Here is a 24,746-nt window from a genome sequence, read left to right as displayed (position 1 = left end):
GCTTGTCGAGTAGTAGTTGAATTATTATCCTAACTGTGGATTCTTGATTAATCCAAAAGAAGGTAGAAAGAAATCCCATTTCAAAGGTTTTGACAGATGAAGTAGTACTTGCTTTGCTTTGCTTTACTGTTAATGTCTGAGGAGAAGTTAACATATTAATCTACCGATTCGCGACGAAGATTATGACAAAGAGTTTAACAGTTTTAACCACAAGTTTTTCATGCAACTCACCCTATTAATTGCTTTGTGTATGTTGCTAGCACACCAAGACAATGACGTACACACGGACACAGTCAGAGCCAACTGGCAAATATGATTGAGAAGGCATAGCACAAGGACAAAACTAGTCTAGGATTTAAGAATGATTCTTCTTCTTCTTCTTCTTCGTCTTCTTCTCTACTTATGCAAGAACAAGAACATCTCATGAGCAAAGTGTGATTTATCATTTATCTCCTCTTTTATGCATAGAATTTGGGTCTAGACCCATATGGATATGTCAGGCTCTCAGTGGACTAGTGGGTGTGACTCTGGTTGGACACTCTACTTAGACCAATCCTCTTATTCTAAAACCCAATGCCACAGTTTTGGTGGTGCAGAGGAAGAGGCTTATAGAGGAGGAGAAGGAGCGAGAATGGAGCATGATGAAGAAGATGACTTGTCGATGGTCTCCGATGCATCATCTGGGCCTCGACATTGTAATGCAGACCATGACGGGTGCTCTGGTGAATTGGAAAAGGGAAACAAAAGGAATAATAAGAAGAAGAAGAAGGTGAAGAGCAGAGAACATTGTACAAATCCACATCAATACTCATCCCTTGATGACACTGCTAGCTCTTCTGTATTGGGCTCTCCCAAGGCAAGTTTTACACAACAAGTGGATACAAATACTAAAATGGTTTCTTGATATATATTTTTTGGTACAACAGGATGCAAGTTTCTCTAGAAATGATGAAGCTTCAATGGACCATGTTTTGGACTCCTCACAAGGATTCTCAGCAACAAATTTCAGGGTATTCTCTTTCTTTCCTTTTCTCCATCTCTATTGCTTTTCTTACAACTCTTATTGAACTTGAGAAGCTAATCTTGATAAGTTCTTGCAGCAGGGAAAATCTGCATTGAAGAATCAGTTGGGATTGTTTCCTTCATTCAAAGAATCTGGTTAGTCTTTAATTTTTGTTTTCTATCAGTAGTTTTTTTTTGCCCTATTTTGATATTGCTTGACATGTATGCTTGACAGGTAGTTGGCGAGGAAGAAGAAAGTCACAGTGACAGATAGCATCATCAGAACTGCAGCTGCTTTGGAGAGGGGATGTAAAGCAAAATGGATTATATTTTAGATATGTAAGAGACATCTCAATATATGTTTTTCTCTTCATTTTTGTTCTTCTCCAATTCTACTTCTTTTTGTTTGTTTCTGTCAATGCTGGAGGAAACAATATTCAAAAAAAATTTTAAAAAAAAACTCCTCTAAGATATCAATCTCCTCTGTCACATGAAATTCTTGTCAGCTATTTTTTTTTACTTTCAAAACTACAATGTACAAAGTACAAGCCTATCATAGCTAGTAAGTACTCTAGAAGAATATAGCATCCCTATGTTTGGTGACGACGACCATGACGGATGAGAGTGCTCCTACAGTAGAAATCAATGCAATGACCATCACATTGATAAACAAACTGAATGTCTATGGTTAAAATTACCTACAGGGCCCTTAACCCACAAAGGAGGAAAAGCGTTTTAACCTACCAACCACAATTCTAATAGCAATCTACCAGCAACAATTCTGATATCTCAAACTCATTACAGGGTGTAGCTTGTAAGCAAACTAGTGCTGTAGGACAGTAATAGAAGCATTAGCCTTTTCCATTTCTGCAACTGCCAACCTAGCTTTAAAACAAATTAGGGTTGTTATTTTGTGATGCACCACTTTCTAGACTCGAAGTGGACAAGTTTTTTTCAAAAGGAAAGAACCAAAAGCAAAGCCTCATTTTCCACCAAAAGAACACCCCACCACCCTTGATGGGTACCTACTAACAGTATGATCCATACTACGTGACACTGAGAGCAATTATTGAATTTGTTTTGGTAGGTTTTGCATTGAAAATCCTTTACTGGACTGGTTCCATCCTCAGAATTAGCAAAACCCATATCTTGGAAAAGGACTTAAAATCTCTGGAAAACGACAACACTTCAACTTCTGTTCTGCCAATCCTTCCCTTATGCACTCATTTGCTTGTGATAAAAAGAAAGTAACATCATAGTATTGTTATTCATCTCCAAAAAGCTACTTTTACATGCTAAAAAAATAACTCAAGAAATACATTACACAACATGCCTGCGCCCCCGATCTCCAGGGAGAAGGAAAAAAAGTAAGGATGTGACAAAAAAGTAAAGGATTGATTGCGAGACCTGAACGTAATAGGCTGCAAACAACCCCCAATCAGCAATTATGTCCCGAAAATATGTCTGTGGACTGGAGGGGCATCAAAAGTTTTAACCACATCAACCCATGGCTTGTCTATGATCATCATAGAACTTTTCGAAAGGTGCCCAACAAATAAAACAGGATCTCTGAAAGCAAAAAATTCAAAATTTTTTCTACCACTGACTTTAGAATCTGTTTGGCAGTCTCTTAACTTACGCTTCAGTCTCTCGTTGCCATTTACCATGTCATAGTCATCATTCCGATCCACAGGCATTCCAAAATCAATCAAGCACATGGCCCTACAAAGGAGAAAAAAGCAAATACTAAATTGAATCATACCATTGAATACATTCAAGGAAACAATAACATGCATAGAGCCAATTCTAAGGCATACTGAGCAAGAATCTTATATAGATGAAAATTTTCATAGAGCTAGTTTGCACCGAATAAAAAGTCCATAGTTCACATTGTGAAAATAAAATAAAATAAAAGCACCCACCCTAACCATCAAGGCATCAACAACAAGTCTACAATCAATGTTCCTTTAAGAATAGGGATAATATGCCAAAAGTTAATACATATTAAACATTAGTAGAAAAGCATGCAACTCGAAGTTGTGTAAGCAGAAGACTATAAACAACATGAACCAAAAACGATAGCATTGGTTGGCTTTTTCCAAAAGTCATTTAGCTGTCCCCAAACAGTTTGGGACATGGCTCGGATGATGATGACGATGAAAAATAGGACCAGATTCTCTGTTTTCTTTGAGGTGTTGATTTGTGCTTTCTCATAAGTTTCAAATTTCATCAGATTAACTATGATAAAATCAATTTAGACTCGAACCATCGAATAATTGAAGATAACATTTTTATGGAACCACAGGATTTACTTGATTGTAATACCAATCAGCTTCCAATTCTTATGTGGATCTATGAATTCAAAAAGTAACCAAAAAGAAAGATAGAAAAAAAGAAGGGGGAGGGAACAGAAGCAAGTAAACCATGGTACTGAACTGAAACAAATGAACTATCAGTCCATAACATTCACTTTCAGTCAAGCTCCTTTTCATAATCAAATGAATATCTGGTCCATTACTCCATTTCCAGTTCCTAAATTGAAACTCAATTAGATTAAGTTGGGTACTACAGTTACCTATTTCCCTTGATGCAAACTGGGCCAACCCAATGACACATATGCTAGGATTGACATATTGAGTAAGGCGCCAATGCTAGCATCAATAATCCAGATAATATATCTTTGAAAATAATTCCTCTGCTATGACTATAACGACACCACAGTTGTAAAGTTAAAACTAGTATCATGCCAATAGAGTTTTCTGTCATCACAATCTTGATTTTATGAAAAGTTCCCACGACCAACAAACTACAGTTTCTTCTTTCCTTTTAAGCACAAAAGTTTATTAAGAGGAGCACCGTACACCCCGAGGAGTTGCACCCAAAGAAACACATCACAGGGTACGACGAAAATTTCCATGACACAAAGGGAAATATAGTATGAATTATTGATAAATAGTGCCGAGGTGATATTCTATCTTATCTCAAGCAAATAAGGAAATTACCTGGCACTATAAATAATAACAGAAGACGAACTAGTTGAAGGAGGGAAAGAAAGTCCAATGACTTCTCCTGGAAATTCTTGGTATCTCTTAGGGAGAATAAATGTGTGTTGCTGCGACCATTCTCCCAACTGTTTCGCATCTATGTCAAATGCATAAACCTGGTTTGAAGAGGTCGTGATTACAAGCACATTGCTGTTTTGAGGATGAAATCCACCAGCTGTGACAGAGGCACCATCCAATCTCGAGATGAACCAGTGTTGTCTGTTTCAAAATTAAAAATCAATTAATAAAATAAGTGTAATGGTTCACATAAAAAATTCTGAGTTACAAGTAATAACGCACAAAAACCTCAAATCTCTCATCATCCACAATCGCGCTCTCACCCTCGCTCAACCAAGCAGGCACACACACATGCATCTTTGCCCCAAACTATGTTGATGAGTATGCTAATGCAAATTAAAGACAATGACTTAACTCAGGCAAAAAATTCGAGACCAAAAACTCAAACTTCTCATATGTCAGGCAGAGAGCCTTGGAACAAATTTACACGAAATTAAGAAGTTAATTTTCTGTCTCAAAGAGTCAAATCCAAGCATCAGTGTCATCAAAGGTGAAAGGCACGCTTAGGTGCCAAGGCCTCTTGTCACCTTGAGAGTTGAGACACAATGCGAACTTAAGACACTTGCTCAAGTGAAGCTAGGCACAGAATCAAGAAACTAGCAAGTGGTGGATTAGAAATTATGTCTCAATTTCAAATTAACTTTAAGGCAGTTATAGCTAGAATTCAAGATTAAATGGACCAAAGAGTAGAACCACACAGAAACTGTTGTGACTCAGCACGATATGCAAAGACAAGGATGGTTCAAACAAAAGAAAGGAGACGCTATGGGTTTTGCGAAAGAGACACCAAAAAAGAAACAAGGATGGTTTGAATGAAAGAAAAGAGACAAGGAGAGAGGTTTCATGCATAAACACATTTTTTGAGGGAAGGCGAGGATCCATCTTCTTCATATTCCTTGGGGGGTTCTTCTCGACGCACAAGAGAGGCAATACCGAAATGATGAAACCCTTCATTTCTCTTTTGTTTTAAGAGTAATAATTTCATGGGCCAGCTTTTTTCTCTAGATATTTTAGATTTAAGCAGGAACCAAACCTACTTATTATAATTTTGGTCCGATTAAAAAGAAACACGCAAGCCCACCTGCAAAATTTCACCAGGTGTGCACATTGGTACCCAAGTGCCTGCTGCCAGGCATGCACTTAAGCATTGCCTTGGAAAAGAGGCACATCTGAGGGCAGGCAAGGCGCTGCACCGCACCTTGCTGCACCTCAGCGCCTAGGCGCGCCTTTGATAACACTGCCAAGTATAAACCAGGATCAGACTACACAAATTCATATGAGAACGCCAACTTATAGACAGATCTATTCGAATAGCCTTACAGGCTTTAACTCTAATAACATTTTATAGAAATCAAGAGAACACCAGTTTAAGACACTACAGAAGTATTAATTTCACACCTTTGGGTCTCCAAGTTGAATACATATACATCTCCAAAGCAGTTTACGGCAGCCAACCACTGCCCATCACAACTTGCAAACATTTTTGTTATGGGAGGCTCACTCGGAGGTAATTCCTCTTCATTTTCATCACGGCAAGGTGTGAAGGTATGTACAAAGTCTGCAGTGTCCACATCCACAACCTGCATTACGAGAACTTCAGTAAGCCATTTACCAAACATTTTATGCAAGAATCCACCATAGCTTTGGGGGAAAAAAAAAAAAAAAAACACTATGCTAGAATTGTTAATGCCTCTCAAAATTACAGCATCGCATCATTTAAATTCCTAAAAAAGATGTACTTATTTTCATTTTTACTGAGGAATTTTCTCAGTTAATTACTACCATTACCATTACTTCAAGAAAGAAAGAATATATTTTTATTTCTAATTCCTACAACAAATTATTCGGTTCCAACAAATAAAATGTTGTGAAATGATGATGAAATTTCTGTTTAATCAATTTTCCTTTTGGAACAGCAATCTCATCAATTTTATACCTTAAAAGCTCTCACAAATGTCTTAGGCTATATTACTTTGGACTTAAAGATTGAGAAGTTTTAACTAGAATGCATTTCCAAGCTGGTAAATGGCAATGAATAAATTTACTTTTTCAAAAGAAACAATGAGCAAGGAGTTAATACCCTCAAAATTACAGGAAACAATAACCAAGCAATAAATTCGCTGGAGTTTCTAAACCAATGGAGCAGTCCTTTTCATTCCTAGTTCCCCCCTACTTTCTCACTGGTCTTTCGAACCCTTGACATTAAGGTAGGACGGTATCACATTACAACAAGGGCAAGGAAGACACGTATCACAGGTCAGATTTCATAGTTCTGAATGGGATAAACTAAGTGAAAGACAGAACAAAGGCCTAACAACATGCTTCACCATATCATGGGCTCGCACCAGATTAGTTACACACTCCTAGTTACACAAATTTAAATATATAACATTTACGAGGCATAATTTAGTTGAACCATAAGTAGAGAACACATGACAGTAAAAAATTATTTGTTAAAGGTGCAACAATATACAGGAAGAAAAAGGAATGTATTTAAGATAAAAAGAGAAAGGCTTACATAAATTTTTCTATCATGCCCGGCTATAATCAATCGTGAAGAATCAGAACTAAAGATCATTGAAAGCGCATATGGTAGTTTCCGGGGAAGTTGCTTTTTATTAACGGCCCATGAGTTTTTTCCAGATTCATGCCTCTTCAATTCAAATAGGTTGGCTTTAAGATGATCCGAATAAGCAAATAAGCTCCCTGATTTAGAAATGGTGCTGCATATGATCTTCCGACATGCCTTACTCTTAACTTTAGCTATCAATTCAGTAGAGGCACGGCCCCCAGAAGAGCCAGAATTCAGTTTGCGAAGTGCCCCGCCTTTTGTGTGAACGCAGAAAATATCTAAACAATATGGTGCCTGGACTAAAAGCAAAGACGCCTGCTTGAACACAGAATTAAGAACTAGTTGAATGTGTGATCTCTGAGGAGTAGGACAGATATCATGAGGAGAGAACTTAGTGAACTCCTTTGCTGTATAGGCAAAGAGCTTCGTGTCATCCCCTGCTGAGATAAGCATGGGAACTCCTAAATGAGCCCACTTCCGATAACTAAAATCCATTGGCTTCTCCTTACCACGAATCCGCTTTACATTCTCCTCCGGCATAAAGTCTAAATCACACAGTTTAGGAGAAGAATAACAATGTCATCAACCACAATCGAAATAAAGTAAGAACAATACTACCAATAATAATACATAAGAATAATATCCAAAGTAACTCCTCAACAGACCTTCCCGACTGATAGGTACAGCCACTGTCAAGGCTCTGACATCATGCGTGTGAGCTCTTACGTAGCCAATGTAGGTCCATTTATTCATCACTGATAAAGTAGAGTGGTCACCACTCGACCCAACCGTCTCACTCAAAAGTTTATAAAGAATAACCTACAACCAGAAGAAACTTAATGAACACTAGTAATATCACCTTCTCACCTCATGAAGAACCAGAGCAGGGGATTTAAAATATTTCATTCAACGCTACAAAATAACCTTATTACAGTCTTCAAAATCTACACACTAATTATGGCTTAAGCCTTAATATACCAAAAATCAAGTCCAGGTTCCCACTATAGCGAAGTGGACCGTACTAATGGACTCCATTTGGAAGATATCATGATTCATATCCTTTTGTAATACAGGATTCTTTCTAACATGCATGGTTTTATAATTTTTTTCCTGGTTCAGAAGAGTGGCTGGAGGGATACAAATATAAGGAAAGCATCACTGAATTGCTTAAAGCTTGACGTACTGATTGGCACTTTCTTGGTGCCTTCAAGTTAATTACATTTTCAAGTCAAAAAAACTTAACAAAATTACTTGTTCGATTTTCTTAAATTGATGTTAGACAACAAACAAGATTAAAATCAATTTCAGTTTTGAAACAGACTAATAGCCTGTACCTGGCCATCAGAACCCGCAGAAAACACCCTGTTATGTCCAGGGGCAGCTGCTAGTGCATTCACATCACCTTTGTGGTAGGAATGTGCTTGTATAAGAGTTCCATGCTGAGAATCCCAAAACTGAACACTGCCAGTACTGTCTGCAGTAACAAGGGTCCCACACCTGAATAAAAAATATGCAATTTTTGTCAAGAAAAATAGAAGTTGCCAATGACCCAAAGGCACCAACACTAAATCACATGCAAGGATTAAAAGATCTGTAGAAAATGTTGCCATCTCTACCTCAGAGCAAGTAACGACCAAACACATAGTTCGGGTCCACTACCCAGTCCTCCAAGCCCAACTGTAATCCTATAGATTTCATGACCAAGTTTTGAATTCCAACACCTTACAATCCTGCAAAAAGGCCATTCCACTTATACAATTCCATATACTCAATCACGGAAGAGAGAGATGGGAGAAAGCATCAAATTTTATGCAACTTAATTAAAAGCTTTATCTCATATTACAACAGTGACGGCACTGGGGTGGGGCGACCCCCAAATTTTTAGAAAAGATTAATATTAGTGTAGCACAAAAATGCTTATTTCAGCCCAAAAAATTAGTTTTAGCCCAAAAATACAAACATTAATGTAGCCCCAAATTCCTAGGGCCCCTTCTTAAGAGTTTGCAAGGAGCCTCCGTAGACTTGGGCACGCCACTATATTACAATAAGAATATCCGTCGGATTTTGGTGGTAATGCACAAAAAAGCACCATCAGCATGTGAAATACTCACCCATCACTATTCCCTGAATATATTCTGTTAGCATCAGGACCCCAAGCCACACTTAAAACACGACCTGCGAATTACAATATAATCAAAATTTGTATGCAAAAAAGCATTTAAAACAAAAATTAAATTCATTTTGAGGGTAGAGTGGTAGACATCTCACCACTGACCCTAGGCAATGATTTCTTGTATAACAACTCATCTGATTCAGAGATACTGTATAGTCTAACACAACCATCATCACAACCCATTGCCACGAGTGAATCCTCAAAAACTGATTGCTCGTGAACTTCATCCGAGTCCGACTCATCTTCACTTTCACTAGATTCACAATCGTCATCATCTCCAATGTTACCATTTAAAAACCCATTTCCAATATTTTGGGACTTGGGCCTTGTGTCACTTGATGGAGCATTAGGTGGTGCCACAGCCATCTGCCAGATTGAGACCCCGATGGACTCTAATACAATCTGCAAATAAACCAACGAAAGAAAAATTAACCAATGACAGTGTCATGCAAGATCTTCGTTTGGAGTTTGGATGAGAACAAACATACAAGGATATGTGTCTGGGTATGATGATCTAATGACCCCCACTCCCGCATTGATTACGTAATGAATGCTGTGGAGCCATATGTGGAGTGGAGACCTAAACTTAACAGCGTTTTTCAAGGAGCAAAACGACAAGCACTTGTGGGCCAAGGTGGATATTTTACCCAGAATTTACCAAGAAACAGGCTCTCTTTGAATGAAAAAAAAATGTTCTACAGAGCCACTAAACCCTAAACCTAGAAACAACCTCTCTGGCTTTGCACTGCTGGGGTAAGACTGTAAATCTTGCCCTTCTCTAAGCCCATCACCACAATTGGGAGACTTTTGAATACGAGTTGCCTTAACTTTTAACCATAATAATTTCAGTTGCATTGGTCGAGGAATCCATTGGAGACAAATGTTACAGCCGACAGGCAATAAAAGAGCGACTATTGCTTCTCCAACGTCCTAATGGGAAGATAAACTAATACCCACATTTTGGGGAAAAATAAGGAGAGCCATGTAGTTGACCACAACTTAGATGGGACTAAAGACGTTGAGTAGAACTCACCCAGACCCAGTGTACCAAACAATGCTATGTAGACAAAAACTAAACAGTTTAAAATCCAAGTCCAGATAAAAGAAGTTCAAACATTTGCTTTATTAAGTTACTTAGACACACGGGTATGATACAGGGAAACTTATACTTAACCAATGTAAGTTATAAAGTCCCAAACAAAGAAGAAACTGTAACTTCATAGTGTTACGAGCAAATCAAATGGAGCAAACCAAATGGAGCAAACATTCAAAACAAGCAATGAAATTCATAGTATTGCACATTAATTATCACCTTCTGCTTCAAATGGAAAAGATCCCACTCCGAAATCGACCCATCAATACTGGAGGAGAACAACCGACCGCAAGGCAGCCCTTTTGAACCAGCACGACACCACACCAACGACGAAACTCTTGAATTAGGGTCTCCGTGAATAGTCTAGGCATATCAACCAAATCACACCAATATCATAATACGGAAAATAGCTTGTCAGATAATTGAACAAAAACAGTGAAATCTTTGTTTTGTTTAGGTACCAGCTGACAGTGCCAGCCTACAGAGCCAGGAGAGACGAGCCAAATCTCGAGTGAACCGTCCTCCCGAGCGGCAGCGACCTGGGAGTCGTCGACGCTGGTTGCTAGGGCTACCACTGGAGACGGCTTCCAGTCGATTGAGCTATTCCGGTAAACTTCGAACATGACGGTTCTAGTGACGGAGTAAACTACGAATCAATAACTTTATAAATCCTGCGATCTTCTGAGTTCCGTCTGTCGGAGTAAACGCAAGCAAGTAGAAGGTTTAAGGGACCGAGAAAGCATGAGAGGGAGGCAGGAGTAGGCGCTGCGGTCAGCGGTTAGGTTTCTGAGGGTTTAAGCGCGTCGATCTATTAAAAACGATGGAAGTGTAAACCGGGTCTGCTTGGACCGGGGTGGGACTCTGATATTTGAACCGGTCTGATTCTCTTAGTAACTAACCGACACCGTTTTAAATATTCTTCTTGTTAATGACGATTATAAAAATTAAAATATTAAACACAGACAAAAAGAGTTACCATTTGCACAAAGTATCGGAACAAACCGACACCGTTTTATATGCTCTTCATTTCATATTTTCTATTCTTCTATTTAATTTATATTCTCTTCTTTTTATATTTATATTTTTTTGTATTATATGTTTTATTTTTTATAATTAACATGTAGTAAATAATTAGTAAATAAATAACTTATTAAATTTCTATAGAGATTTTTTAAATCTTTTTTCATTAAAGATAATCAGACATTACATAAAATCGAAGGAGGACACTCCTCAATAAAAAAAACACATTCACAAGATGAAAGAGCTAACTTAGTTAAATGATGAGCCACAGAATTTGTAGATCTCTTAATATGGGCAAAACACACAGATATGAAAAGCCTTGAACGAGTCTGAATATCTTGAAGGACAACACTGCAAGAATGCAAAGAAAAATCCAAACCATTAATCGCAGCAATCACCTCAGAAGAATCACTCTCCACATAGATGTTCATCTCACCAACAGAGAGAGCAAACTCAATACCAAAAAGAATTAATATTAAATCTTTTAGATCTTTTCAATAAAATTAATCCGTATTAATATTTTTATTATTTTGTAATCAATATATACTCAACATTGATAAAGACAATTACTAGGTGTCTTATCTTAGAAGTTGATAAAATAATAAGTAATTTGATTTAATATTTGTTGGATAAGAAATCTGTAATGTAATCGGATATTTTATCTGTATTTTAGAGAACTTGAGAAAATGATAAAAGCGCACTTATATGGGTTCCTCCTTCAAAATACACAAGCATCTTCCACTGAATCAACCCTTCATTCCAATATATTATAGTTTCACCATTCAATTGCTCATCCAATTTGAAGGACAACTCCCTATACACTCCATGCATGCTCAAAGTTTGTAACACTTTGTTATGATTTATATCACTCATTTCAAATGTTACACCTTCAGTGCATTTTACACGAACAACAATAGAGAGCCCAACTTGATCCTTGAGTTCCTGGTGCCTAAACCCTAACAAAATACTTCTGTTATTTGAGCAAGAGCCTGTATGCATCTGCTCTGTGTTTAGGGTTTAAAGGGAGATTGAACTTGGTGTTAGTATTCACAAAGCCTCCTCATTCATCCACCTTTTAAACATAGCAAAACACTCTGCCGGTTTGTACTCGGGAGCCGTGTGGCCTCCACCCTACACATATGATAAAATGATAAAAAAGTTTAACACCAGTTACTTTAAGCTTGGTAGGAGAGTTTGCGGTGGTTAGGGAGGAGAGGTTGAGGAAGGGCTTTTTTTTGTTGAAAACCTCCACAACTATGTCCTCCCCTACTACGGCTAACTCTCCTCCCTAGTTTAGCCTAAGAGTCGAAAGCAACAGAAAGAAGAACATGCTTGCCTTCACTGTCGCAAATGTCATATTGTTGGGAGTAAGTCCTTGTGTATCTGTACCAAAGCCCCCACACAACTTATTTCATAAGCTCATTCTCAGACATTGAAGTGAATATGTAAGGGAAAAAGAATGCTTAAAAAGCTATTTTCGACACAAAATAAGGGCTTACCCTGCAACTTGTCCTTGAAGGAACCATGGCCGCCATTCATCAACTATGGAGTAGTTCAGAGTTCTTATCCATGCTTGAGTTCCCAAAAATGGAATCTTCATATCATGATCACCACTGTTTCCATATCCAATCATGAAACAAATCAAATGCGAATTGATGTCCCAATTCAAAGGAATTTAAGACATAATTGCAGGTGTTGGGAACAATTTCACCTATAAATTAATGAGCGTAAATTTCTTTTCGCAAGGCTCACATGAAACTGGAAGCTACTTGGAATATCTTTCATATAACGCAATTCAGAACATCGCACCCATGTTTCTACAGCTCCCTGCATTAAGAAGTCAATGCACATGTGTGTATATATATATATATGTATGTTACTGTTTTGTTTTCAACTTAAATCTCATACCTCTCGTATGTGGAGTGCTTTGCGAACTCTATAGTCATTAACCCAATAAGGAGACAGAAAATATCGATAAGTCTATAAGCAGCAAACACAAGGTAATTAGGAAAACAGTGATGATTTCAAATTTACGAAAGTTAGTTGTGTATTAAAAATTCACTCCAGAATGCAGGTTCAGATTAATAAAATCCTTCGTTTTACTTTGCTCGAAACTAATGACTGTTGAACAATAGGTACAAGTGTAACTAGCTCTTTCCGTATCAGCTTAAATTATTAGAAATCCTATCTTGTAGTACTTTGAATAATATAATGTCCTTACATTTGCGCCAAGTATATTTAAAAGAAGCGAATGTATACTTACATGACAACTGAGATCTGGAAGTGATGGTTCGGATTTGGGGGAATCTTGCGAGGACTTTGAGAGGGATCTTCTTTTGCCAAACATCAGTCCTGGCTTTGGTAAAGCATAAGTGCACAAAGGTTGCAGGATTTGCGCAGTACTAAGTCTTGAAGTACACTGAGGAATTAAATCAACTGTAAGACTTGCAAGTTGCATCAGCTAGAGTTATTTAAAAGCCAAATAAATAAATGGAAGAATAATATACCTCGTCGTAAGCCCGAATGTTTTCCAAACACTCCTGATTGCTTGGGTCTTTGTTTATATACTCTCCTTTGCAATTTCTCTTCAAAGACTGGGAAAGATGTGAGCTAAATAAATTAGTTCCCATTTTTACTTTGATTCTCGTTTCAAATGACTTGTTAATATTTTAAGAAAAATTTATATTACCAACCATTATCAACACAAGATACCGTATTAGGAATTATGGGGGAACTCGGATTAGCGAATACCTCATAGAGTTCATCAGAAATTAATCCCATTCCATGAGCAAATGGGATCTTGGAGTTGTAATCAATGCTTGGGTCAGTCAGACCATTCCCAATAATGTAACCCTGAAACCAGTGTCAAATCAATGCTCATGTAATGATAATACTATTAATACCAACGACAATGATGATGATATGAATAAGATAACAACAATAACGAAGTAGGAAACAAGAAATTTGTCTTCATTTTCAGGCATCTCGGAAATGTAAAGGACTTTTCAGCTTCACAAGGAACGAAGAGCTCCTGCAGGCTTCAAAAGGGAAGTCATTTCACAAGAGTTAAAGACAGGTGATCGATATGAATGAGATGACCTTCAGTTGGAAGTCTAATATCCACAGATCAGGATTTGTCAAAAAATTGTGCACATTCCCAACATGGTTCAGGTAGACTTTGAAGAAGTGTCATGAACTCACATTGCACAAGTTGCATGCTTGATGAAGTTATAGAACTCATGAGAAAAAATATCTAGTAGAGTGAAATAGGACAAAATTCATCTTTTAACAGTTGCTTGAGGTACAATCAGGACTTTAGCCTATTCAACTAAAGGCAACTCTCGATATTATAGCATCAATCATCCGAACTACATTGATATGCACTTCAAGGTGATGAATCCATTTTTTGCTCTCATGAATGAGAATTTTATTCACCCAAAAGGATGAAGAATACAGCCTTGAGGAACTAAATATTCGCACATGATGGATTAATACCAAAATTCCTCAGATCATGAACACATAATCAAAAGGGCTACCAAACCTCATAGACCAACCATAATGCAAGAAAATTTGAGGGATATCGAGAGGTGTGTTATAGAAACCTGAAGATTAATTGGCGGGTATGAACCTTCTTCATTTCCTGCAATAAAACCAGTAATGCCTCAGCACTTCTTTAAGGTTTGTATTTGTTGTTTTAAGGCTAAGTTTGACAGACACCGGGGAGTATATATTAAAAAAAAAAATTCTTAGAGGAGTTAAGGAATTAATAGGTTCACTATAAAAATGCTTTATATATGAGGGGCTTCTTCAGTTTTTTTTCCAGGGCATTTGTCCAGGCCCAAAAAGTAAACCCCACACCGCATCGTGAGTGTCTGTTTAATTGTGAGAATGAAAAAATAATGGAACAAAACAGAACAGGGAAGATATTATCACAACCAAATTCAGGAAATCAACCTTTGTAATCATACCATTAATAATCTGTTGAACTAAGGGTGGAATAATAATGCCGGAGTATGAGTCCCCACTAACGTAGACTGGATTTGAGAGGAATTCGGGATGATTCGTCAGCCACTGCAAAATGGAATGTGATAACAATGAGGATGACAATCTATGAGCTATCGTGATATGAATGCAAGTGCTATCTTGAGACAACATTGGTGAAGATTGAACAAAAAAAGTGTGTAACAAAGTCTACCTTCATGAGAAATTGGTAAGAGTGGTGAACTTGTTTGGAGTCACTTGACTGAGCAGCTGCAGGGCTTGTGGCATAGGAGAATCCAGTACCGACGGGTGAATCGACAAAAATTATGTTGGACACGTGAATATCTCAACATTGAAGTCCCAAAATAGGAAAGAATGCATGGTCAATTGGTCATGCTTTAATTTGAAACAAGAAAGCATCACCTTTGTCCATGAATTAGGATTCAAGACTAAACTAGGCAAGCTCCCATTGTACTCCACAATCTCGAAATTAATTGGACCTGAAAATCATGTTCGTGTATTAGCACTCATCAGGTTATCCTACCAGATCAATTTTGGCTGAAGCCGATGCGTATCATTTCCAGAACAAAATTTCAGATTTCTTTCACTAGATTTTTTTGAAAAAGTAGGGCAGAGAATCCCATATTTCATGTTCAAAGCCAAGACTTAAAAGTAAATTTAATAAAGCAAACAATCCCCAAATACATGGCTTCTTTTACCGATCTCATAAACAAGTCCAGACAACACAGAGCAACCAGGGCCACCAGTCAGCCAAAGCAGAAGAGGATCTTCTTTAGGATTCCCATCTGACTTGACAAAGTAGTAGAAGAGCTGCACATCCTCTGCTTCACCCACACCCACATACCTGATAGTCGTAAAAAAGAGTAAAATAACAACAAATATGAAATGGGTATTACAAATATGTAAAGTTCAGTCTATGATATGCAGATAACTCACCCAGTTTCAAGGTAAAATGGGAGTGTCCCCTGAAACCCTGGAAGGGACTTAACCACTGAATGGGAGGATGCGAAGAGAGAGCAAACCTGTAGAAGAAAAACAACATGAAGAAGAAGAAGAAAAGCCAAATGTAGTTTTGACATTGTACTTGATATTGGTATTTTGTTGCTCTTCATTGAGGACTAGAATCTCAGTTGTATTGATTGCTAGAAAGAAAGCAACTACACTACGAGGATGCTGTGACAGTAAAATTTGAGGACAATAGGAGAGACAGAGACGTGAGTCTTTCTCTCTCCACTTGTGAGAGCAATGCAATAATGATGACATTTTGTTGGTCCATTCAAATTTTTTGTGGTCCAACATGACCTATTTGTTGATCTCTTTTCAATTGCGAACATGGAACATGCAATGTCTCCTTATTTGCTCAAAATGGGATCCACATCTCACACAAACATATTTTTATCTTTAAATCAATACTGAGTCTCACTTCTTCCACAAAAATTAGTCAACAAATTTATCTCATTAAACCAATACAAAAGCATCAGCCACATCATACAAAACACCTCTCCGAATACTACCACATCGGCAAACATACAAATCCTCATATATTACCCATGCCCCAGCAAAAAACCATCATTGTGGTTGTTCTTAGAGCAACGCGTAAATTTTTTAGTGATAACCAAAATGTATTGGAGAATGTATTTTGCTGATGTATTTGAGTATTTTACTGATGTGTCTAGGCTAACAAAATCTATTGATACAATGGTGTAAATTTGCAGACTTGATTTTTGGTGTAATAAAGGTGGGACACAATATTTATTTTAGTGTAGCTGTGAGTATGTTTGTTGCGGGGCTTGGCAAACAAGCAAACATACAAATATGGGGGCATGGCAAACTCCATTGGCTGATGTTTGTCCCATCAAATTTGGGACAATAAAATTGCACCATTGGAGGTATTATTTTTAAGGTGCCTATTAAACAAGTCAGTAAAAGCCATCCATGCCCCCTTAAAATCATCTTATTATGGTTGCTCGCTCTTAACAAAAAAACCTTCCAGATCAGGGATTTTCTTAAATCCCACCGAGAAAATATTCGATGGTTGGTCCACTAAATATTCGATCTGTGCACCTTGGATCAAGTCACCCATTTACATTTAATTTCTCTTTTATTTTATTGTATTTCCCTATCATTCCGTCAATCCAAGCGGTCGTTGAGCCGACTTCCATAGCAGGATTAGGATTTGAAATCGAGCCAATAGTCCTTGTAAATAGTGGAGCCGTCTTCCCTGACAGGATTAATGAAGCCTTTTGATCCGGTTCATGTAAATTGTTTGTAGCAAACATGCAGTATTGTTCACATGTTTGGATGACTCAATGCAGGTTGGCAGCAATAATTTTGGTACAGGTTTGAATGTCTCGGTACATGTTTGAGATGACATGTTTTAAGCAACAGGTTTGAGTGACATTTAGCCTTTTACCTTTCCCTCCTCTTACTAAATCGAAAATAACATACACAATAATTTACACAAATATGAAGGATCTAAACATATACATCATCAGGTACTTCGCTCAACGGATATGATCCAAACCGTCACCCAAGAAGCCCACCGTTGTTGAGTGGAAGCCTTGGCCGAAGAAGACCATCCTTGGTTGCAGAAGAAGAAGGAATTTGCCCTAATTTTATAAAACATGGCTATTTTAATGAGTTGGTGAACGGTTCACTTTACGATGTGACAATTTTTTTTAAATGGTTAATTACGTGGATAAGCCACATTGTCGTCTCAGTTGTCACATATAGAAAATTCCGGCACTCACTTATCAAAACAAGAAAATTAGGACATATATGGATGACGATTTGAAATATTAAGGATAAAATCAATAAATTTTAAGAACATAAACGAGAAAACGATGAAACTTAAAGGATATAAAAAAAATGATTTAGCCATAAATTATACTCGATTCGTATTGCTAAATTCCAACCTAAAACTCTTCAAATCATTGACTCCCGACCCACGCTTCCCTACTCATTAATTCTCAAGTTTCCCTACCGCTCCTCGTTCTTGGTACGTTAAAGTTCATGATTATGCCCTGCAAATTCATGTACTTACTCGGCTCATGGGATAGAAGTCCTGTAAATTCTGGTGTATGCAAGAAGAGGGACTTATTTATCTGAGATTTGCCATGCAGGACAAGATCCAATGCAACTATGGCTTAGGTGGGTTCCTCTTTAAACCAAAAAAGCCCATTGTAAAATCAAGATTCATTGCAGTATATATTTCACCATTCAAGTGCTCATCCATATTTGAAGGACTTACTCTCGATACAGTACACCATGATCAAAGTTGTGTTGCTTACTTTGTTAGTATTTTGATGAAAAAATTGATAAAGTTTGAGAAATGACAAAATTGCTCCAAGTCTCCATGGTTGGAGAAAAAACATGGGATCCACTTAAAGGGGAAAAAAAAAAGAAAAAGAAAAAGAAGAGGTTAAAGGTTAATGAAAATTACAACTTGTGTGTTGTATTTGATATTGGCTGGGTTTCTTTTGTACGTGGGTTGGGTGGATTAGGAGTGTTGTTTCTCTCTTTATATTGGAGATGTGAACCGTGTGTGATTGAGCACTTGTTGGTTGCAGGGTCGAAGGTGCAGAGGGCAGAGCCGTGTGGGCAGTACAGCGGGAGGCTGTGCTGCCATGGGGAGGTTGTGTGGCGCTGTGGTGGAGTTCGTGCATGAGTGGTGAAACTCATTGCAGAGAGAAATCAAAGATTTGTATTGAGAGAACAAATAGTGATAAATTTGTGGTGTATCTCTCAAATTTAGCCTAGGTTTCTGTCGGTAAAAAATTCAAGATGTAGGGTGTTAGAGCTATAGACTATATTGGGGCTTATGTAATCTCTTGGGCTCTTGAGTATTCTTGGGTTTTTTAATGAGAGAAAATTGTTAGTATGCAGTTGTACAAATTTTCTACACGATAAATTTTCTCTTAGAGTGTGTTTGGATTGAGAGATTTGGGGGGAAGGGAAGAGAAGGGAGGGGAGGGGGAGAGAAGGGAAGGGAGGGGAAGGGGGATTATTTTTCCCTCTCCCATGTTTGGATAGATAAAAAAAGGAAGGAAGGAAAATTTGTTTAATTTACTAATTTATCCTTATTTTTATGTTAAAATATCATGTACAAGGGTAAAATAGATATTTAACTTACAAATGACTTAATTAGTAATCCCTTCCCTCCAAATGACTCCATTTTGGAGAGAAAGAATTTTAACAAAAATTTAATGAAATCTTCCTTCCAAATCCCCTCAAATCCCTCCCCTTAATTTTTAATAAACTATCCAAACAAGGGAATTGGAAGGAAACTCTATTTCCCTTCCTTTCCCTTCCCTCCAAATCCCTCAATCCAAACACACTCTTAGTCGTATTTTAACAACAGCTGTGGTTTTTTCCCTGGGTTTTGAGGTTTTCCACGTAAATCTTGTATTGTGATTGTTGTTTTTCTCAGTTTCAATTTCTCTGTTATTGTGTTGATTATTCTGTCAAGGAAGAGAGTGAATATAATTCCCCAACATACTTATGATTTCTCACTCATTAAAATCTTATAGCTTCATTACATTTAACAAGAAGAGCAATAGAGAGCCCAACTTGATCCGTGAGTTCGTGGCGCGTAAATCCTAACAAAATACTTCAATTATTTGAGCAAGAACATGTATGCATCTGCTATGCGTCTAGTGTTTATTCACAAAGCCTCCTCTTTCATCCACCTTTTAAACATAGCAAAACACTCTGCCGGTTTGTATTCAGGAGCCGTGTGACCTCCACCCTGCACATATGATAAAAATGACAAAAAAAGAAAGTTTTACACTGGACCTGGCTACTTTAACTTGGTAGGAGAGTTTTCGGTGGTTAGGGAGGGGAGAGGTTGAGGAAGGGCTCCAATAATATTTATATGTTTTTTTGTTGAAAACATCCGCAACTATCTCCTGCCCTATTACGGCTAACTCTCCTCCCTATTTTAGCCTAAGAGTCAAAAGCAACAGAAAGAAGAACATGCTTGCCTTCACTGTCGCAAATGTCATATTGTTGGAGTAAGTCCTTGAGTATCTGTTCCAAAGCCCCACACACAACTTACTTCATAAGCTCATTCTCAGACATCGAAGTGAATAGGTAAAGGGGAAACGAATTATTAAACACCTATTTTCAACTCAAAGTAAGGGCTTACCCTGCAACTTGTCCTTGAAGGAACCATGGCCGCCATTCATCAACTATGGAGTAGTTCAGAGCTCTTATCCATGCTTGAGTTCCCAAAAATGGAACCATCATATCATGATCACCACTGTTTCCATATCCGATCATCAAACAAATCAAACGCGAATTGATTTCCTAATTCAAAGGAACTTAAGACATAATTGCAGGTGTTGGGAGCAATTTCACCTATAAATTAATGAGCGTAAATTTCTTTTCGCAAGGTTCACATGATATTGGAAGCTACTAGGAATATCTTTCATATAAGGCAATCCGTAATTACAGCGCACCCATGTTTCTACAGTTCCCTGCATTAAGAAGAAGTCAATGCTCATGTGTGTATATATATATATGTATGTTACTGTTTTGTTTTCAACTTAAATCTCATACCTCTCGTATGTGGAGTGCTTTGCGAACTCTATAGTCATTAACCCAATAAGGAGACAGAAAATATCGATAAGTCTATAAGCAGCAAACACAAGGTAATTAGGAAAACAGTGATGATTTCGAATTTACGAAAATTAATTGTGTATTAAAAATTCACTCCAGAATGCAGCTTCAGATTAATAAAATCCTTCGTTTTACGTTGCTCGAAACTAATGAGTGTTGAACAATAGGTACAAGTGTAACTAGCTCTTTCTGGATCAGCTTAAATTATTACAAATCCTATCTTGCAGTACTTTTAATAATATAATGTCCTTACATTTGTGCCAAGGATATTGAAAAGGCGAGAATGCATACGTACATGACAACCAAGATCTGGAAGTGATGGTTCGGATTTGAGGGAATCTTGAGAGGACTTTGAGAGGGATCTTCTTTTCCCAAACATCAGTCCTGGCTTTGGTGAAGCAAAAGCGCACAACGGTTCCAGGATTTGTCCAGCGTTAATTCTCGAAGTACACTGAGGGATTAAATCGATTGTAAGACTTGCATCTGCTAAAGTTATTTAAAAGCCAAATAAATGAATGGAAGAATAATTTACCTCGTCGTAAGCCCGAATGTTTTCCAGACACTCCTGATTGCTTGGGACTATGTTTATATACTCTCCTTTGCAATTTCTCTTCAAAGACTGGGAAAGATGTTAGCTAAATATATCAGTTCCCATTTTTACTTTGATTCTCGTTTCAAATGACTGGTTAATCATCATCATAGCCTTTATCCCAAAAGTTCGACTTATTAATATTTTAAGAAAAAATTATATGACCAACCATTATCAACACAAGATACTGTTTTAGTTTTAGGAATTATGGGGGGAACTCAGATTAGCGGATACCTCATAGAGTTCATCAGAAATTAATCCCATTCCATGAGCAAATGGGATCTTGGAGTTGTCATCAAAACTTGAGTCTGTAAGACCATTCCCAATAATGTAACCCTGAAACCAGTGTCAAATCACTGTTCAAGTAATAATAATAATAATACTATTAATACAAACAACAACAATGATTATATGAATGAGATAACTACAATAACAAAGTAGGAAAGAAGAAATTGTCTTGAAATTATAATATCCACAGATAAGGATTTGTCAAAAAATTGTGCACATTCCCAACAAGGTTCAAGTCGACTTTCGAGAGATGTGTCCTGAACTCATATTGCACAAGCTGCATGAACGATGAACGTATAGAACTCATGAATAAGAATATCTAGTTTAGTGAAATAGCAGAAAATTCATCTGAACTACTCACCAAAAGGTACATTGATATGCACTTTAAGCTGCTGAATCTATTTTTTGCGCTCATGAATGAGAATTTTATCCAACCAAAAGGATGAACAAGACAGCGGTAAGTAACTAAATATTCACACATGGTGGATTAATACCAAAATTCCTCGGCTCCTAAACACATAATCAAAAGGGCTACCAAACCTCTTCAACCAACTATAACGCAAGAAAATTTGAGGGATATCGAGAAGTGTATTGTAGAAACCTGAAGATTAACTGGCGGGTATGAACCTTCTTGATTTCCTGCAATAAAACCAGTAATGCCTCAGCACGTCTTCAAGGTTTGTGTTTGTGGTTTGAAGGCAAAGTTTGACTGACATGCGGGGAGTTTACATTAAAAAAACAGAAGAAAAATTCATAGAGGAGTTAAGGAATTAAGAGGTTAACTATAAAAATGCTTTATATATGAGAGGCTTCTTCAGTTCTTTTTTCCAGGGCATTTCTGCAGCCCAAAAAGTAATGGAACAAAACATAACGATTAACGGGGGAGATATTATCACAACCAAATTCAGGAAATCAAATTTCTAGTTTCATTTTGAACATTACCAATATAACCTTTGTAATCATACCATTAATAACCTGTTGAACTAAAGGTGGAATAATAAGGCCGGAGTATGAGTCCCCAGCAATGTAGACCGGATTTGAGAGGAATTCGGGATGATCCATCAGCCACTACAAAATGGAATGTGAGAACAATGATGATGACAATCTATGAGCTATCTTGAGACAACTTTGGTGAAGATTGAACAAAAAATGTGTGTAACAAAGTGTACCTTCATGAGAAATTGGTAAGAGTGGTGAACGTTTTTGGAGTCACTTGACTGAGCAGCTGCAGGGCTTGTGGCATAGGAGAACCCAGTACCGACTGGTGAATCGACAAAAATTATGTTGGACACCTGAATATTTCAACATTGAAATCCAAAATAGGAAAGATTAATGCATGGCCATGCTTTAATTTGAAACAAGAAAGTGTCACCTTTGTCCATGAGCTAGGATTCAGGACTAAACTAGGCAAGCTCCCATTGTACTCCACATTAATTTCGAAATTAATTGGACCTGAAAATCAAGTTTATGTATTAACACTCATCCGGCTATCCTATCATCTCGATGTGTACCATTTACTGAACAAAGTTTAAGATTTATTTCACTATAAAGATAATAAGTATGAAAGATCATAAACATATACGGTGATGATCTTGCCAGTCTAGATAAAGGGTAAAGAAAAAAAAATACATGGCTTCTCTTACCGATCTCATAAACAAGCCCAGACAACGCAGAGCAACCAGGGCCACCAGTCAGCCAAAGCAGAAGAGGGTCTTCTTTAGGATTCCCATCTGACTCGACAAAGTAATAGAAGAGCTGCACATCCTCTGCTTCACCAACACCCACATACCTGATATTTGCAATAAACAGTAAAATAACAACAAATATGAAATGGGTATTACAAATATGTAAAGTTAAGTCAACGATATGTAGATAACTCACCCAGTTTCAAGGTAAAATGGAAGTTTCCCCTGAAACCCTGGAAGGGACTTAACCACTGAATGAGAGTTTGCGAAGAGAAAGCAAACATGTAGAAGAAGAACAAGATGAAGTAGCAGAAAAACCAAATGTAGCTTTGACATTGTACTTGATCTTTGCATTGAGGACTAGGATGTACTAGGATGTATTGATTGCTTGAAAGAAAGCAGGATGGACTAGGATGCTGTGACAGTGAAATATGAGGACCATAGGAGAAGCCGTAGTGATAGTCATCTCCTCCATAAGATTAGTATCCATAAATCCTTCACAATGACATGGCATATCATGTCAAATGATGACAAAACAACCATTCAAATAAATAAAATTTTCAAATTTTAAAAAATTAAATATTAAAACAAAACATAATCTTCTCTTTCTACTCTCTTTCTCTTTCTCTCTCCTCTCTCACTCTACATCTCCTCTCTCTCTAGCAACATCCTCTGTCCATCTCTCATGGCCACCAATGGATCTCCTCCGTCCAACCACCAATCAAACCACCGCTGTCTTCAAAAGAAGTGTCCGATCACCATTCGCTGTCAACCGTCACTAGTTTTGTCGGAAATCCACCATGAAGCCGAAGGTAATCGCGAACAAAAAAAACCAATCCAACTGATTTAGGTGTCGGTTTGGCAATCCGACACCACCAACGAACTCTCCTAGGTGAGTAGCAACTGATTTGGGTGTTGGTTTGGTTTTCGTTTTATCTCAGGAGTTGGGCTTCATGTTTTGCTCCCTCTGTTTGTTGGGTTTGTTGGTTTTTTAGTGAGTGATTTGGTTGCTCTTTTGTTGGTTTATGATGGTGACAAGTTTTGGGTTCTTGATTTGGGTGTCAATCTTGCTTCTCTACCTTTTTTTGGTTATGTAACATTGCAGAGTGTTATTACCTTGTTGTCTTGACTATCAATGTAATTATAATTCTAGTGAAATAATGGTAATCCTTTATTAAGCTTATTACGTTGTGAAAATGACATAAAATACAAGATTTCTTTGGTAAACAATATAGTGTTGGCATAAATACACTGTCAATTGCGCTCTATAATACTCGTCTGAGATAAATACACTATCAAATACACAGTGTAATAACCAATTAAGAAAAATACACTGTCAAAAGCACAATGTAAATAACATAGTGGGCTAAATACATTGTCACATGCACAGTGTAATAACCCATTGGAAGAAAATACAGAGCTAGAACGTAAAATGTGTATAGGAGAGTGAAGCAAAAAAGTAAAAAACTGACAAGTACAATCAAAAAAGCAAAAAACAAAAAGTGTCATCTAAAATAAATTTATGAGAGCGAGACGGGAAACCTCTCCTCATCTTTAGGATTTTAGTAAAAAAATATATGT

At 37.4% G+C, this 24,746-nt stretch overlaps 3 protein-coding genes and 1 pseudogene across 4 annotated transcripts; 1 reads left to right on the top strand and 3 right to left on the bottom strand.

Moving 5' to 3' along the window:
- The first annotated feature begins 372 nt into the window (after positions 1–372).
- Positions 373–1,457, top strand: LOC120009924. Of its 2 annotated transcripts, none has more exons than XM_038860660.1 (4): positions 373–856; positions 927–1,010; positions 1,104–1,158; positions 1,238–1,457. In XM_038860660.1, exons 1-4 carry the CDS (start codon positions 488–490, stop codon positions 1,267–1,269), a joined length of 540 nt encoding a protein of 179 aa, XP_038716588.1. In that variant the 5' UTR covers positions 373–487; the 3' UTR covers positions 1,270–1,457. The 2 variants fall into 2 exon arrangements, with proteins under 2 accessions (XP_038716588.1, XP_038716587.1); XM_038860659.1 differs by having other exon boundaries at positions 1,101–1,158.
- A 737-nt stretch (positions 1,458–2,194) lies between these two features.
- LOC120009449 (WD repeat-containing protein PCN-like) lies at positions 2,195–10,744 on the bottom strand. The gene is made up of 11 exons (XM_038860060.1): positions 10,424–10,744; positions 10,182–10,325; positions 8,965–9,271; positions 8,808–8,871; positions 8,313–8,426; positions 8,031–8,193; positions 7,362–7,515; positions 6,643–7,241; positions 5,523–5,704; positions 4,005–4,265; positions 2,195–2,724 (listed from the first exon to the last, which is right to left on the bottom strand). Exons 1-11 carry the CDS (start codon positions 10,583–10,585, stop codon positions 2,448–2,450), a joined length of 2,427 nt encoding a protein of 808 aa, XP_038715988.1. The 5' UTR covers positions 10,586–10,744; the 3' UTR covers positions 2,195–2,447.
- Positions 10,745–11,718: 974 nt separating this feature from the next.
- On the bottom strand, positions 11,719–16,196 carry LOC120009057 (annotated as a pseudogene).
- A 3,270-nt stretch (positions 16,197–19,466) lies between these two features.
- LOC120009155 (serine carboxypeptidase-like 1) lies at positions 19,467–24,342 on the bottom strand. The gene is made up of 14 exons (XM_038859618.1): positions 23,362–24,342; positions 23,124–23,269; positions 22,853–22,932; positions 22,650–22,772; positions 22,446–22,548; positions 22,082–22,119; positions 21,427–21,528; positions 21,136–21,222; positions 20,899–21,054; positions 20,544–20,615; positions 20,343–20,461; positions 20,131–20,244; positions 19,967–20,012; positions 19,467–19,731 (listed from the first exon to the last, which is right to left on the bottom strand). The coding sequence occupies exons 1-14, from the start codon at positions 23,517–23,519 to the stop codon at positions 19,648–19,650; spliced, it is 1,428 nt and encodes a 475-aa protein (XP_038715546.1). The 5' UTR covers positions 23,520–24,342; the 3' UTR covers positions 19,467–19,647.
- Between the last annotated feature and the right edge of the window lie 404 nt (positions 24,343–24,746).

Source organism: Tripterygium wilfordii, chromosome 11 (assembly GCF_013401445.1).
Source record: "Tripterygium wilfordii isolate XIE 37 chromosome 11, ASM1340144v1, whole genome shotgun sequence".
In the NCBI taxonomy this organism is placed as follows: Eukaryota; Viridiplantae; Streptophyta; class Magnoliopsida; order Celastrales; family Celastraceae; genus Tripterygium; species Tripterygium wilfordii.
The sequence above is the reverse complement of the archived record's forward strand: the minus strand, read 5'-3'. Positions and strand labels throughout refer to the sequence as shown.